The 17,997-nt window shown below is 40.5% G+C and overlaps 1 protein-coding gene across 3 annotated transcripts in view; it reads right to left on the bottom strand.

The window, feature by feature from the left end:
• The window catches only part of LOC149146965 (uncharacterized), a 153,839-nt gene that overhangs the window by 133,491 nt on the left and 2,351 nt on the right, over positions 1-17,997 (bottom strand). For all 3 annotated transcript variants that reach the window (XM_089441435.1, XM_089441433.1, XM_089441434.1), the window contains 2 exons: positions 16,936-17,017; positions 16,745-16,822 (listed from right to left, as the gene is read on the bottom strand). In XM_089441435.1, coding sequence (XP_089297561.1) covers positions 16,745-16,822; positions 16,936-17,017 — 160 coding nt within the window. The remainder of the gene's footprint in view (positions 1-16,744; positions 16,823-16,935; positions 17,018-17,997) is intronic.

Genomic DNA, 17,997 nt, shown 5'->3' with positions numbered 1-17,997 from the left:
CCGCAAGGTTCATTTTTGAAAATATCTAGTTTTTTGGCTAAAGCTAACTTCGAGCCATAAGGTTCGTTTTCTTTGCATGTCCGTGTTGGGTTTTGTGTTTTGTGTTTTGTAGGGAAAAAGAGCTTTCTCAAGGCAAGCACGCAAACCAAGGCCCCCCCCTCTCTCTCTCTCTCTCTCAAATTTTTTGTATAGATCAATTGGTTCAAAGTTATTTTAAGAGAGTAGAGGTCTTGGGTTCAAGTCTCCATTTTGTGGGGGCGGATTTTTTCATTCCCGCACATTCGTGCACTTTGCCGGCAACTTCAACAAATTTTTTTTCAAAAAGCCATAACTTCTTCATCCGGAAGCCTTTTTCAGAGCCGTTTTTTTTATAACAGCCTAATTTTTCAAGATCTATCCATTGGAACACTTACTTTCAGCATCTTCAGCTTCAGTTTTTTTTTTTAAAATGGAAAGTCCATGCCAAGTCATTCTTGACAGCACTAACTACTTCCAATGGATATCCTACATGGAAGATTTACTTAGAAGTAAAGGTCTCTACAGAATAGCCACAGGCCAAGAGAAGAAACCAAAAGATGAAGACAAGGCTGCAAAATGGGAAAATAGACAAGATCAAGCACGTGGTTTGATAGGGATGTCTATTTCTCTTGATCTTAGATTCCATATTGCAGAACTTGATACTCCTCATGAAGCATTGGAACAAATCACTAAAGTTTTTGGGATTAAAAATGAAATTAGAGCCCATCAACTTGAAAATGAGTTGCTTACATTGGATCCTAATAATTTTTCTTGCATTGAAGATTTCTTGTCCAAATTCAAGACCCTTAGATATCTCTTGGAAGGTGTTAAGGTTAAGAAAAAAGATAGTAACCTTATTTATTCCATCCTTACTAAGTTGGGACCAGCCTACTCTGTATTTGTTTCCACCTTCCATTCTACAAGGGAAGCTTTCATTTGTCAAGGAAAAGACTACAAGGCCCCTTCCTTTGACTCTTTTTGTGATTCTTTAATAAGAGAACAAGAAAAACTCTTACACCTTGGTCTTCTTAATCTTGGAAACTCTTCCAAGAAAGCGTTAGCCGCCCAGCAGCAACCAAATTCAAAGAATCCTAAGAAGTCATATCCTAAAAAGAATGGTCCTAAACCAAACAAGGGTCCTAAGCAAACTCAGCCTCAAAATGAAAGATCATTTCAGCAAAATGATAAGACCAATAAAAACAAATGGAAGAAGACTGATAGACATTGTAACTTTTGTAATCGAGATGGCCACTTAGAATCTAAATGCTTTAAGAAGATGGAAGCCTTGGAAGCCGCAATGAAGAAACATAACATCCATGTGGAGCATTCTTCAACTTCAACTTCATCTTCAGGAATGGCACTTTCTGCATGTCGTTGTCAATCATCTCAGTCTGGTTATGCATTAAATGTATCTTCTTCTTCTCATTCTCATGAGTGGCTCATTGATTCTGGAGCCTCTTATCACATGGCCAAAAACAAAGCCATGTTTTCTTCTTTAAATGATTGTAACACCAAAAATATATATGTTGGTGATGATAGATCTCTTAATGTTGTAGGGACTGGAACTGTTCATCTAGACAATGGTCAGTTTAATGATGTATTATGTGTTCCAACCTTATCCTGCAACCTTCTATCTGTATATCAGATAACTCATTCAGGTGAAGGTAAAATTGTTGAATTTTCACCTCATGATGTTGTAATCAAGGATCTAAGAGATCCTAAACAGATTCTAGCTACTGGTATTGCTGATGATTCCACAAGGTTGTATAAGTTTCACAACTTTGGGTCATCAAATATTCCCTCAGTATTTGTTGCTCATAATGATGAAGTGAGCAAACTTTGGCATGAGTGATTTGGTCACTTAAACTATCGCTCCCTTCAGCATCTATGTAAAGAAAATATGGTGACAGGTCTTCCTATGGTATCTTGCAGAGATGGTGTTTGTTCCGGATGTGTACTCGGAAAACATCATCAGGACAGTTTTGAAAAACGTGCCTCTTGGCACGCCTCAGCCCCTTTACAGCTTGTGCACAGTGATTTATGTGGTCCACTTCCTGTTGCTTCATTCTCTGGCTACAAGTATTTCTTAACTTTCATTGATGATTTCTCCAGACGCACTTGGGTATACTTCTTAAAACTCAAGAGCGAAGTATTTAACACATTTTTGGCCTTCAAAGCCTTTGTTGAAAAACAATCTGGACATCAAATTCTTAAGCTAAGAACTGATAATGGTGGAGAATATGTTAAAAACACATTCATCAACTTTTGCACCGAAAATGGAATTCAAATGCAACATACTGTTCCATACACTCCACAACAAAATGGTGTAGCTGAAAGGAAAAATCGCACCTTAAAGGAAATGGCTAATTGTATGCTGCAATCTAAAGGACTCAGTCTTAGTTTTTGGGCCGAAGCAATTAATTGTGCAAATTATATAATCAATCGCACTCCTACTAAGGTTCTAAAGAATATCACTCCAGAAGAAGCTTGGAGTTCCATTAAACCAGATGTAAGTCACTTTCGTGTTTTTGGAAGTGAAGCATGGGCCCCTATTCCAGATGAAAAGCATAAAGCTTTAGAACCTAAGAGTGAGAAATGTACTTTTGTTGGATATTCTGAAGATGTAAAAGGTTATAGACTTATTCCATTTAAGTCCAAAAATGTTATCATTAGAAGAGATGTAAAATTTGATGAAAATAAATTGGCCTACGAGCCTAGTCCGGCAGATGTGCCACCTCTTCCTATCTCTTCTACTTTTGAAAACATTTCTTCTTCAGATGATGAAAGTGAGGATAACAATCCTCCCCCACCTTCTCAGGATCCTCAACTTCCAAGATGGGTCCGTGCTACTCGGGATGCAGCAGGTGATCTTGCCGGTGATCCTACAGATCAGCGACGTACACGTTCTCAGTTTGAAAGAGCCTCTTCTTTACTGGCTCAAGCTCCAGTAAATCATGATCCTGACACTTTTGCAGAAGCTTCAGGCCATCCACATTGGGAAGCAGCTATGAATGAAGAATATCATTCATTGTTGGCAAATGATACATGGGATCTTGTTCCTCTACCAAAGGGACGCAAACTTGTTAGATGTAAATGGGTTTACAGAACCAAGTATGGACCAGATGGAAAAGTTGATAAACATAAAGCTCGTCTTGTTGCTAAGGGCTTTTCACAGGTTGAAGGCATTGACTACACTGAAACCTTCTCCCCTGTTGCCAAAATGAACTCTATCCGCCTTGTTCTTTCCCTTGCTGCCTCTTTAAAATGGGAAGTCCATCAGATGGATGTTAAATCTGCCTTCTTGCATGGGGACTTGCATGAAGAAATCTATATGGAACAACCCATTGGCTTCCTCCAAACAGACTCCAGCCTTGTATGTCGACTTAAGAAATCTCTTTATGGTCTCAAGCAAGCTCCTCGGGCTTGGTATGCCAAAATGGATAGCTTTCTTTTAGAATCTGGCTTTTCTAGGTGTTATTCTGACAATACTGTCTACACCAAGAAAGTGGGCAACTCTCTTATCATCCTTGTTCTTTATGTTGATGATCTTATTCTTACTGGTAGTGATCCCAACCTTATAAACCATGTGAAGTCCAGCCTTAAAAAGAAATTTGAAATGACAGACTTAGGACACTTACACTATTTTCTTGGTCTTCAAGTCTTGCAATCCAAGGAGGGTATTTCCCTTTCCCAGTCCAAGTATGCTTGTGATATTCTTCGTCATTTTCACATGGAAGACTGTAAGCCAGCCCCTTCTCCCTTTCAGTCTGGAGTCAAACTTTCAGTCTCTTGTACTTCTCCTGAAGTTGATGCTACCTTATACCGTCAACTTGTAGGAAAACTCTTGTATTTAACCCATACTCGTCCTGACCTTTCCTTTGCTGTTGGCCTTGTTGCTTGTTTTATGCAAAACCCCCGTGAAAGTCATTGGAAAGCAGCTAAAAGAATACTTCGTTATGTTCGAGGTACAGTACAGTTTGGGATTCATTACAGTGCCAAAGCAGCTCGTCGGTTTCACTGATTCTGATTGGGCTGGTGACCCTGATGATCGGAAGTCTACTGCCGGTTATGTCTTCACCCTTGGTTCAGGACCTATTACATGGGCTTGTAAGAAACAGGCTGCCATTTCTCTTTCGTCAGCAGAAGCAGAGTATCGTGGTGCCGTGGAAGCTAGTAAGGAAGCCTTGTGGCTTCGTCAGATCCTATCAGAGTTTGGCTTTGAGCAGCAGCATCCAACCACACTTTGGTGTGATAATCAAAGTGCCATTCAGCTATGCAAAGATCCAGTCCAGCATCAGCGCAGCAAACACATTGAACTACACATGCACTTCATCAGAAAGCTCATTCATGACCATGTTCTTGAAGTGCAATATTGTTCAACAGATGATCAGGTTGCAGACATCTTCACAAAGGCTCTCAAAGAGGCGAAGTTCACTAAACTTCGATATATGCTTGGAGTTCAGGAAGTTGTCACTAAGGGGGGATAGGCTCCAGTGCCTCCTTCCTTATCCTATTGTGTCATATTTGTAAATCCTTCAATCCTATCCCAAGTTGTTCTTAAGGGGGGATGTTAGGATATTCCGACACATAGGAAATAGTTAAGTTCAACTTGGTCTAGTATAGAGTTAGGTATAGAGTTAGGTAAAGTGTGTTTCTTTACCGTTGTACATTTTGTAACTTACAATCCGACGGTCACGATATGTAGTGATCCGACGGTTCACTCTCTCCTCGGTATTACCGACACTTGATCCGTGGCTTGACACCCGATTGATCCATGAGTTCTATTTAAAGCGCATGGAGGGTCATTGTTCGGGTAATCCGTGCATGAGAGAAGCTTATGTAAATTTTCATTCTTTGATTAATAAATTGCCTGTAGTAGCCACGTTGGCGCAGGCCGTGGACTGTTTCCCTCTTTGAGGGTTTTAACCACATCAAAAATACTGGTGTATTGATCTGTGATTTGGTTGTGAGCGGTGTCCTTTTGGTGTTCTTTCTGAGGAACTTACCCTGTAAATTCCTACAAGGAAGTGATTACAATACATAAGGATTTGGCCAAATCAAAATATAGCAAGTCAAGAAATGGCATTGAGATTCTGTCACATGTATTCCATGATATATTCTGAAGGAATACTGACAAAGTGATTGCAATTTCAGAGCCTACAGTAGTGCTAGCCCTTAGTATGGTCAATAGGGAAAACCCCCATGCAGTCTATATATGAGGCCATGGATATGGCCAAGGAGGCTGTTTGGGGGTATAAATACATGTCTTTGTGAGATATCATTGACTCCATTTGATAACATCAACTCCAAAGACCTTTGTATGTTGTTGGCCATCATATAAAACTACATTTCTTTTATGATGTGTCCTTCAATTTTGATTCAGAGGTGATGGAAGCTATACTCAAGTGTCTAAAAGGTGTTCTTTGAAGTGAGCGCTCAAGATTCAATGCATCTGCAACAATAGAAGTACGAAAATAGGGTGATTATTTGGCTATGATATGGTTGTTTCTGCAAGAACAACCATCTCACCAGGTACTTTGATCTATTTTCAATCTTCACTTATTAAAAATATATTTTCAATCTAGATTTCTTTTGAGATGAGTTTTCCTGCTAATTTAGTCTTTAAATATTTTCTTGGTACTATTATGGCATACACTAGGAGTATGGTGGGAAGACTTCAGTGGAGATACTCATGAGCTTAAAGGGAAAGCTATCTGAGTGCTGATTTAAAGCTGCAATGTTTTCATTTGTGAGTGTGATTGGGAATGCTCTAGCAAATACACTCCAAGAAATATAACTGGTTAGTACTAAACAATGAACAGTAATACATTTTGATTTTGATGACTTAATGGAACATCTGCATTTTATGGTTTTAATATCTAAGTTCTAAATTTATAGTTAGTAGTAAGTACTTCGTAGTTTCTTATGTGCTTGTAAGTTGTACATGAACAATGAACATTGAATATTCAAGAATCAAGACCAAGCATATCACATTCTAATTTCTAAATAGTAAATTCTGATTCTATTTATATTTTTAAAATGAACTATGAACTTTGAAGTAATTATATTTTAATTTGATTAGATAAGCTGCAGCCTGCAATTTAATATGGATAAAAAACTATATTTCGGTATATAGATATATATATATATATATTATTTATTAAATATATATAAAACGTGTCCCTCATGTCCTGTTTCCAGGTCGCTGCGTTTCGTATTGAATACTCGTATTTAAATGTCCTCCGTGTCTCATGTCCTCGTGTCATGTGACTTAGGTTAGCACAAAAGGAGATATATTATTTAGTTCTCCTGCTCTATAATCTTTGACTCCATAATAAAGAATTAGAAGGTTGTATTCTTTTTTTTTATCTAAAACATTTTTATTGTTTTCAAAACATCTTTGATTTTTTAGGCTTGTACTTCAATGTCATCAACAGCTAGGAGTGTTGATGCAATCAAACTGTACAAGTATATTTTAATCAATGTCCCACTACGACTCCTACAATTGCTTTCCTCCTTGAGTTTTCAAGTCGAATTCAAAAAATTGTCACACAATTCCTAATAGACTCCTTCCATAGATCATAGTAGTTGAAGTAAATCATTCCATTAAGTGAATGAAGATTGTGATGCTAATTTTTGGGCACTAAAGTTACTCCTAATCTTAAATTGAGACAACCATTAATTTAAAATTGTGGAATTTCAAAAAAAAACTGCAAAAGCATCAAAAAAACACAATGTGGCAATATTAAACATTTCAAAAACGATGAAAATCATTAGAAAATATCAAGATATTTTGCAAACAACATATGTTTGAAAATTATATTCAATATACAAAGAAGTACAACTGGAGTGCAAAAATATGTCAATACTTAGGATTAAAGATCAAAGTTGAGAGTCAAAGATTTAACATGCAGCATATCTATTCACTCAAACAATGGATCGCAGTCATTTTTCCAAGTTTAATTGAAAGAACTTGGAAGTAGACTATATATGCAATGGCAATGTGAAATTGCAGACGAGATAATAGAACGAAGATCCTTGTAAAAAAATAATGCAGAACAAGCATGGGAGAATTACTACCCTTTTACCAAAAGGCTTGACTTATCTGTAATATTCCTGATGGAAAAATTAAGTGGATAACAATAACATAAACTATGAACAGCAACCAAATTTTTCACGCACACAGGAAATGGCACCAAAAATCTAAGTCATCTTATTAATTGGAGCAGGATGAATACAATCTTGATTGAGAAAGAGGAAACTGGGCTTGCTACAGCAAGCAAAGAAAAACACAGGTTGCAAATTGAATGCCCAAGCGCCAGACAATCTGCCCACCAAAGTTCTGTGCTGCCCTAGAAATATTTTCTTTTGCCACTGGGAGGAAATCGGGAAATCTGCTTTGAATGTGCTCAAAAACTCCTGAAATTTTAGCTGGCACCTCTCCTCAATAAGCCCAACCAAACCCAGAAATATCTCACAAACCTAAGTGGTGGAAATGGTCCCAAAGTGAATTGCACCCTCCTCCAGTAATTTATGTTGCTAGGTGCTGACTAGAACATTGATTTCTGCCAGAAATACCGCCCAGAAAATTCTGCAAAATTAATCCTGGACTCCTCTCACCAAACCCACAAAAACCCAGAAAATGTTTGGGAAAATTTTACTGACCACCCAATTTTAAGCCTACTCCTCTCAACTGGCTGCCAAATAGCTACAGAAATTTTTTGTTGCAATAGAGCTGAAATCTACCTCCAAATTTCTCCCAACTCCTATGGGAAATTTCTCCTCATCACCCAATGAATTTTCAGCTCCCAAACTCCCAATAAAAGCAACTCCCAATCTATTACAAAAATGCCTAAACTGCCCCTGCACAGGCCCAAATTAGAGCAGCTCAGCTCACTCAAAATATCACAGCTCCAGCCCCAGAAATTTGCCAAGTATCTTTGCTCTCCTGGTAGGTGATTTCCATGCAAAAACTCCTCCACCAATTGCCCAATTTGCTGCCCCAACTCAGCTCCACAAACTGCCTCTGCGTCCTTGGAGAAACACGCCCTTGCTGATGGATGCACTTGAAATCTGCTTCTCCAATGCCTGCAACAATCTCCCTACAACTCCCCTAGGGTGACACTCAAGGTTCACCGAAGAAAGTTGGAATTTCCGTCCGGAAACTCCTTGTGCCAAACAGCACTAGTAGTCTTGGCTAGAGAGAACAGGAGAACTCTAATTCAGATGTCAAATTGTCAAAAGCCCGCAAAATGTGTTCATATCCTTCTATTTAGCCGTAGTCTAACTAGACTGCTTTTTTGCCCTGAAAATCATGAAAATTCCGGCAATATTTTGATTATGTAAAACCAGGTTAAATTTGTTAAACTTCAAGATTTTGGGTGCCCCAGAGATTTTTGATGGTGCTGAATCTATTGCCACCTTCAAAAACATGATTCAAGATTTGTTGAAATTTTTTTGCCCGGATTCCGGCCAAAAGTGGCTGTCTGGGCAATTCCTCCGCCTCGGTTGACTTGTGCTTCTATTTATGCTTGCTGGTCCCTTTTCCTTGTGGGCTCCACCAAATCCGAATTCCTCCTTCTCCACAAGTGCGAGTTGCCTAAGGGTGTGAATTTCTCTTTTGGGTGGCCCCCACCATCCACCAACACTTTAATTTTTCCTTTCTCCTTATGTTTGAGGCCTCCTCTTTGCCAAAAATCAAGTGGTGTCTCCTCAGCCCACTTTTCCTATGTTTAATGCCAAAATATCTCCCAATTGCCAAAATTGCAGAAATAGAAATTATTTTTAACAAAATTAATTAATTGGGGATATTACACTATAAAACTATGATTGTCAATTGACGCAGCATTCCAGAGAAAGGTAAAAACAGAATATACACTATTTTTCTAAAAAGGAGTTATAACTTGTATCTTGTGACTGTGCCTAAGACCTTTACTACGATAAACAACAACACACATATCACTAAGTCTAACCTAGAAGGTGAGTGGCATGAGTGGATCCTTAAGTAGAGTGTAGAAATTTCTGTTTTCCCACCCCGGTTTTCAGTTTCTCCTTATTTCTCCCATATAGTTAAATGCCATTTCCCATAACCATACATTTAACAAGCTGAAAAAAAAAAAATTGCTGAAAACACAAATTCTGGAAATTTTACAGAATGCTGGAAATTGCAGAAATAAAAATCAGCAGTAATAAACAGCCATTAAAACACATTTAAACACTGAGATTTTTTGTCAATGTAACCCTGGAAAAACCCCCTACAACTCTTGGGGAAAACCAGTTTGAGAGCTCTTCTTTATTTTTGAAAATTGCCTTTTACAGTGAGAAATTTTCAGCAAAAAATCAGCAAGCAAATTTACAACTTATCTATTTTCTCATGCTTCACAGCAAACTGGAAATTACAGCAAACAGAACAACAATAAATGTTGTACGGTCTCCTCGATTTTAGTGCCCACTTTCAGCATTAAATGCTGTTGTATGGCCCTCGTTTTGCGTGCAGAAAAACCAGCAAATTGCTCCTCAATTTTTGTGCAAACCTCTCCTCGAAAATCGTGCCAAAATCTGCCTTTCACTGTGTGCTGAATCAGCTGTACAAATCTGCTCAACTGCTGCCTTGGAATGTGTGCCAAGCTGCTGTCTACTTCTCCTCCCTGCTCAGAAATCTCTCTTGCTCTCTTGCTCTCCTTCTCCCAATCTGCTCATGAAAGAATTGAATCGAATGTGATCTTTTCCTCCTTTTCCTCCCTTAATATAACTCCAAATGACTTTTGGGTGACCCAAGTGACTTTTGGGTGATCTCTAAATCCAATGGCTGAAATAGATTTAGATCAATGGCTGAGATTAAATGCTCATTTAAATCTCACTTTTTATTTTTTAATTCACCCCACTTTAATAAAGACCCACTTAGTCATTTATTTCCAAAGTCACTTTTCTTTTCTAATTTTTCATTGACTTTATAAAAGTCACTTTAAAATTAGACTTAGTAACTTTCACTTAAAGTCACTTTTAAATTAGATTTAACTTTATAAAATTATAAAGTCACTTTAGGAGAAAAATTAAATTCTTTTGGACACTTTTCCCTAGGCCAAAGATCAAAGCCTAAGGGAACCACCTGTCCTCCGGTACCAAATTTCAACACTCCCTCTTACCGAGGAAGGTGTTCCTCACCACACCCATCTTGTCTCTGAAGTAGACATGCTTGCCCCGTGGTAAGGCTTTGGTAAGAATATCTGCAACCTGCTCATCAGTGGAAATATACTCAAGCTTCACAACTCCCTTCTGAACATAGTCTCTGATGAAATGATATCTAATCCCAATATGCTTTGACCTGTCATGAAATACTGGATTCTCCGCGAGTTTAATGCAACTCTGATTATCACAGTAAATCACTGAAGGTCTCAACGGCTGACCAAATAAGCCAAACAACATCTTGCGAAGCCAGATAGCCTCACAACTAGCTAGACTGGCTGCCATATACTCTGCTTCCGCTGAACTCAGTGCTACTGACTGCTGCTTCCGGCTGAACCATGACACTACTGCTGAACCCAACCCAAAACAGCACCCTGAAGTGCTCTTCTTATCAGAAGCACAACCTGCCCAATCAGAATCAGTGTATCCTGCCAATCTCACTCCATCTCCCTGCCTGTAGTCCAGACCATAATCCACTGTCCCCTGCAAGTATCGCAAAATGTGTTTTGCAGCCACCCAGTGAACCTTCCTAGGCTCACACATAAACTGACTCATCGTGTTGACTACAAAACAGATATCTGGTCTAGTGTTGACCAAATACATCAAGGAACCAATCAGCTGCCTGTACAATGTGGGATCCACCAACTCGGAATCCGAAGCATGAAGCTTCTTCCAGTTGGTGATCATCGGTGTCGACATGGGTCTACAATCCTCCATGTGGAATCTGCTAAAGATGTCCACAATATACTTTCCCTGCCCCAGGAAGAAATGCCCCTCCTCCTGCCACACCTCCAAACCCAAAAAGTAATGCATCAAGCCGATGTCCTTCATCTCAAACTCTGTCGCAATATCTCTCTTGCAGTGCTCTATGAGTCTCTCTGCACCTGTAATGATCAAGTCATCCACATACAGCACCAGAATGAAAGGCTCCTCACCAATCACAATAAAGTAAAAGTTCGGATCTGCCTCACTCTTTGTGAAACCCATCCCCTGCAAATATGTATCTATCCTGGAGTACCAAGCTCTGGGAGCTTGCTTCAGGCCATAAAGGGCCTTCTTCAGTCTGCACACATGGGACTCCTTCCCATGCACCTCAAAGCCCTGTGGCTGCTCAATGTACACCTCCTCCTGTATGAAGCCATTGAGAAATGCGGTCTTCACATCCATCTGGTGGATCTTCCAACCCATCTCTGCTGCTATCGATATAATGGAGCGGATCGAAGTATATCGAGCCACGGGAGCGAAGGTCTCCTCATAATCAACTCCCTCTACCTAGGAGAACCCTCTAGCCACAAACCTCGCTTTGAATTTCTCAATGCTGCCATCTGCAGCATGCTTTACCTTGTAAAGCCATCTGGAAGTAACCACGGATTTGCCCTCAGGCCTCGGCACCACCTCCCAAACATCATTCTTCATGATAGAAGAATACTCCTCCTGCATGGCCTCTCTCCAGACCTGCTGGCTAGCTGCCTCCTCATAGCTAGAAGGCTCAGAGTCAAGGATGCTGGTAACCATCGCCATATAGCTACAAAACCTCTCAAGTGGTCTACTCTCTCTGACCGGCCTCTTCGGCTCAGCAACAGATATGGCATCTCTCAAGGTGTCCTGAAGCCACTTGGGCTTTCTCTTCCCTGAGCATGCTTCTCCCATAGGAGAATGAAACTCCTCCTCCTCATCACCATCAGTAGCCTGAACTCCTGACTGTCTGTCTGCTGTCCTCCTGCCTGCACCTGAACCTGTAGAAGCTGAGGTACCGTGTGAACTGTCCATCAATGGACTCCCTAGCGAACTACTCTGTGAACTGCTCTGCATGCTGCCCGGAGCACCACCCCTCTGGCTCAGCGAGCCACTGCTCACTGACGGACCTGACATCCTCATAGATGTACCTCCGGATCCTCCTGATCCCTGCCCACTGGATCCCTGCGACTGACTCAACTGCTGCTGAGGGTCTCGCTGATCCAGATACTCTAACTCCCGTGACCTCCTAAAGGCCCTGTCCTCCTCGAACTTCACATCCCGTCTGACAACAACTCTCCTCTGTGCAAGAATGTAAATCCGAAAGGCCTTTGAGGTCTCATTGTAGCCCACAAAGATACCCTTCTCTGCGGTGGGCTCTAGTTTGGTCCTCTTCTCCTTGGGTATATAGGAGTATGTAATGCATCCAAAGATATGAAGATGACCAATATCAGGCTTCTTCCCAGAGAAAGCCTCCACCGGAGTCATGTGCCCCAAGGCATGATGCGGACTCCTGTTCTGCAAGTAAACAGCTGTGTTGTAGGCCTCTGCCCACAAGAACAATGGCAACCCCTGATCATGTAACATGGCTTTGGCAGCACCTATGATGGATCTGTTCTTCCTCTCCGCAACCCCGTTCTGCTGGGGGTTGTAAGGAACAGTGAACTCCCTCCTAATGCCTGCCTCCACACAATAGTCAACAAACTCTCCAAGGGTGTACTCTCCTCCATTGTCCGACCTCAAGGACTTGATCTTTCGACCTGTCTGAGTCTCCACAAGAGCTCTGAACTCCTGAAACCGCTTGAAGACCTCACTCTTGGTCTTCAAAAAATAAATCCAGGTCCTCCTGGAGTGATCATCAATGAATAAAACATAGTACTCATATCCACTCAAGGAAACATGAGACATCCGACCGCTCACATCGGAATGAATCAAATCAAGTATCCCCGTCGCTCTGATGTCACTGCTGGGAAAAGGGGATTTGGCAAATTTGCCCATCGCACAACCTCTGCAAGTATCAAAGTGATCAGTACTGAAATCTGGCACACCTGTAGTGATCTCCCGCAATGTCCTCAAGCCTCCATGATACATATGTCCCATCCTGCGGTGCCAAATCTCACACAGCTCAGAACTGCTAGCTCTGCTGTCGGTACTACTGCTCAATGCCAAAAGGGGCTGGAATGCAAACTTGTACACCTTTGCATGGCGTACACCTATCACTCTAGCTGAATTAGCTGGAGTGCCCCTGGGATACATCAACACCTGTCCTCCCCTGAACAGTACCTCATATCCTCTGTCCTCCAAAGCTGAGACGGATATGAGGTTCTTCCTCATCCCTGGCACATAAAGAACCTCTAACACCTTCAAGGGAGGTTTGGACTCCCTCTGAAATGTCACTGTCCCCACCCCGACTACTCTAACAACTCTGTCATCACCGAGTACTACCTCAATATCAGTGCCACTCTCTGAAAGCTCTGAGAAGTACTCACGGACTCCTGTCATATGACGTGAAGCCCCATTGTCCACATACCAGATACCTGAAGATTCTCCGCTAATCGAGGGAAAAGCATGCTCCCTCTGAACCTGTGTGGCAGGTGATCCTGCACTAGAGGACTCACACGTAGTGAACGCAAACTCTCGGTCAAAACGACCAGCAAAGTCCTCAATCTCTGCTGAAGCTGCCACGTCCTGGTTCTTCCCCTTCTTCTTCTTCTTCTCCGGACACACAACTACATAGTGTCCCATCTTTTGACAATTCCAACACTTCACCTTGGAATAGTCCTTCTATGTGTTCCCCTGTTTACCTTTGCCTTTGCCCCCACCACTGCTTGTGGAAGCCTGCTTCTTCCCTTTGCCTTTCTTGCCTCCTGCCACCAGTGCTACATCCTCATCCTGCTCAACTGGCTTGGCTGCCCCAAGCTGACCTTTCCTGATCTCTGTCTGAATGCAATCATCCCAAAACCTCTCCCATGTGGGAAGGGTCTCACGTGCACAAACCCCATCAGCAAAGTTCAACCATGAACGGGGGAGGCCATTCACTGCAATCCGCACCAACTCAGTGGGTGGAATGGCCTCTCCAATCGCTGCCAACTCGTCTCTCACATTCGTAATCTTTGTGAGATATCCAGCTGCACTATCATTACCCATCTTAATGTTCTTCAGCTTCTCCTTCAGGACCATCTTCCGGTTCTCATTGGTACTCTGGTAGAGATTGGACAATGTTGTCCACATCTCATGGGCATTGCTCTTTCCTCTCACATGAGGAATGCAATGGTCTTTGATTCCGTCTAGAATCAGCCTCTTACCCTTGTTGTTCTTTTTATTATAAGCTGTCAACTGAGTAGCATCAGTAGGCACAAAAACAGGGTTTTGTGTGGTATGCACCATGATATCCCAGACTTCTGCCTCCTCAAAGATACTCTGCATTCTCTTCTTCCAAACGCTGTAATTTATATGCCCATCCAGCCTATCCTCCACCCTCAATCCCAATGACATCCTGCTATCCTAAAACTGAAAAATAGCACTGCTATAGTAAAGATAAAACTGTTGTTTATGAAAAAATCAGCTTGCTGGAATTTTCTAAGTGAAAAATCAGCAACTGTAATTTTTCCTTTTGCTGTCCCAAACTGCCCTTCAGCACTCAAGCTCTGATACCATGTAGAGATTTCTGTTTTCCCACCCCGGTTTTCAGTTTCTCCTTATTTCTCCCATATAGTTAAATGTCATTTCCCATAACCATACATTTAACAAGCTGAAAAAAATAAATTTGCTGAAAACACAAATTCTGGAAATTTTACAGAATGCTGGAAATTGCAGAAATAAAAATCAGCAGTAATAAACAGCGATTAAAACACATTTAAACACTGAGATTTTTGGTCAATGTGACCCTGGAAAAACCCCCTACAACTCTTGGGGAAAACCAGTTTGAGAGCTCTTCTTTATTTCTGAAAATTGCCTTTTACAATGAGAAATTTTCAGCAAAAAATCAGCAAGCAAATTTACAACTTATCTCTTTTCCCATGCTTCACAGCAAACTGGAAATTACAGCAAACAGGACAGCAATAAATGATGTACGGTCTCCTCGATTTGCGTGCCCACTTTCAGCATTAAATGCTGCTGTATGGCCCTCGTTTTGCGTGCAAAAAAACCAGCAAACTGCTCCTCGATTTTTGTGCAAACCTCTCCTCGAAAATCGTGCCAAAATCTGTCTTTCACTATGTGCTGAATCAGTTGTACAAATCTGCTCAACTGCTGCCTTGGAATGTGTACCAAGCTGCTGTCTACTTCTCCTCCCTGCTCAGAAATCTCTCTTGCTCTCTTGCTCTCCTTCTCCCAATCTGCTCATGAAAGAATTGAATCGAATGTGATATTTTCCTCTTTTTCCTCCCTTAATATAACTCCAAATGACTTTTGGGTGACCCAAGTGACTTTTGGGTGATCTCTAAATCCAATGGCTGAAATAGATTTAGATCAATGGCTGAGATTAAATGCTCATTTAAATCTCACTTTTTATTTTTTAATTCACTCCACTTTAATAAAGACCCACTTAGTCATTTATTTCCAAAGTCACTTTTCCTTTCTAATTTTTCATTGACTTTATAAAAGTCACTTTAAAATTAGACTTAGTAACTTTCACTTAAAGTTACTTTTAAATTAGATTTAACTTTATAAAATTATAAAGTCACTTTAGGAGAAAAATTAAATTCTTTTGGACACTTTTCCCTAGACCAAAGATCAAAGCCTAAGGGAACCACCTGTCCTCCGGTACCAAATTTCAACATAGAGTACACCTATTAGGCAGCATATTTAGACTGTCATATATAGTAATGGAACACTCATGTGGTGACACAATTGGATTTGCACATATATGCATTGGTAGCTTAAGATTCCTTTACAGAATTGATATTATATCATGAACAAGGGGAAGAAATCTGACAGTCTTACTGCTAAGTGTACCAAGATCTCCTTGCACCGTAAGGGATCTGTAACTCTCCCTGTTGCTTTTGCACGCATGCAACGTTGGACTGTATCCGGTTATTTAAAGGAAGGTTGCCTAGAAGAATTTATCGTCAAGAATATCAGATGCAACTAGTAGACTTAGACATGTGCTGGAAACCAGATCTGCAACCCCTGGAAGTCTTACATGTATGAAATGTGACAGGTCCAACTACCAGACTCTGGACATTTCCGGTGGAATTCTTATATGCAAGACACACAAGTCTGACGCACCAAGACTGGGAAGATTTTAAAGTATGCTCTTCACAACATGCCTAAACCTGGGATACTTACGACTTTCAAAACTTTTCCAAGTTTCTGGCTACTTGTTTGATGTGCTAATGATATAAGCCTGTTGAGGAGTCTTCTTGTGCAGCGTACACATGTCAACCAGCTCGTGATGGACTGACTCGTGATGGCGCTAGTACCCAGGTAGCGTTGATCACTGATATGAGGTAAATTGACTTGTTTCTAAACACAACTGATGCTTGTAAGCATTATCAATAGTTTCTGTGTAAGTGAACCAAACTAAACCTAACCTGAGAACATGACAAATTAGCAAAACGTAGGTAGATCTTGCAATGAAACTTGGAATCTAAAACAAACTGGTATTCTGATTGTTGCTTTGTTGCATACAAGTAGCTCAGCTTATTCTGGAATAGAAGAAAGTTTATGTACATTTTTATTTATCTTGAAGAAAAAATCAGAAATAACCAAATCAGCAAATTTGTTTCACTGTCTATTGATTAAAAATCTGGAAGAGACGTTGCTTACATCCAGGTCAAAATAGGGGCAAGATCCTTTGCAATACCTCTTCAATTCATCATTGTGCTCCAGCCGCAAGCCAGCAATTTCAGAAAACCGGGCAAGAAATTTGCAAGCTCCGCCACTGAAACCAAATGGAAGCATTCTCTATTACTAAATGACACTACTACACAAAACAACAAATAGGAAGAAACCAAGACCAGGCAAAGGCAAATTTCATATGGTAAACGACATTACCCAGTTGCTCCAATGGCTCTATCCTGACAAACAAGAGAGTGTTCCCTTGTGAGTCTCAAAAATTCCTCCATTCTCCAAGTCTCTGGCCAGATGAACAATTGTAAGGAACAGAGTAACGAGAATTTTCAAAATCCAATTCAAAATCTTTATAATAATTTGGGCCCATCACCTAAAATAGAATACTTGAATTCTAAGAAGATTTGATGGTAATCAAACTGTCGGCAAACACAAACCTCCGATGAGAATAATCTTGTACATGTTAGATTTTCTGCAATGAATGAACCTAAACAAATTGTGCTTCAAAATATGAATGTGCTTAAGATGCTTATTTAAGGATGTATTTCAAAGAGAGATCAGATCGCATTCCCTTGTTAACCAATTTATATATAGATGGTATCCATTGCCCGTTCTCAATACTTTTCCTCTCTAAATGTGCATTTGAAGATCACTGACCATCAGACAAAAATAGTGAAAAATAGAATATTCTGTAAGCATGGGCATTGCTTTTTACAACTGAGCATCTGCATCACAAAGTGATGCTCCTTGTATAAGCCCCATGGGTTAGCCAGAAGGTCCTCCCACAATTGGGAGGTCACAGGTTCAACTCACTTAATCCCTTCAGGGTTAGGTACCATAATCGGCGCTGAAAGTTTACCCCAGTTACCATCTGTGAATCACAGGAAAGTTCTCAGAGGGTTTTCCACAAGGTTTTCCATGGACAAAAAAAAAGTAACGCTCTTTGTGTAAGGGTATCATCTACAAACAAACTGGCTCCAAAACTAAATCAAGAAAATTAAATGTTCATTCACATTTCTTCAAAACTTACCAGAATTCCATTGTTGTTATGATTTCTACTTGCAACCATACACTCTCACAGCAAATGACCATATTTGAGAACATTCATCCTAAAAGTTTGTATCTCCTCTAGTTTTTAATGTTTCTTGACAATATTGAAATGCAGATTAAAATTATCTTAAGTCACTGACTCAGTTAGAATCATTCAACTTTGTTACTTCATAGAAAGATGGAATTTCGTTGTAGAAATTGAGTGGGCTGAAACTG

This window comes from Pinus tabuliformis, chromosome 9 (genome assembly GCF_031772625.1).
Source record: "Pinus tabuliformis cultivar Carrire ecotype Pingquan chromosome 9, CPIR1, whole genome shotgun sequence".
Lineage (NCBI taxonomy): Eukaryota > Viridiplantae > Streptophyta > Pinopsida > Pinales > Pinaceae > Pinus > Pinus tabuliformis.
This window is presented reverse-complemented; position numbering and strand designations above follow the sequence as displayed.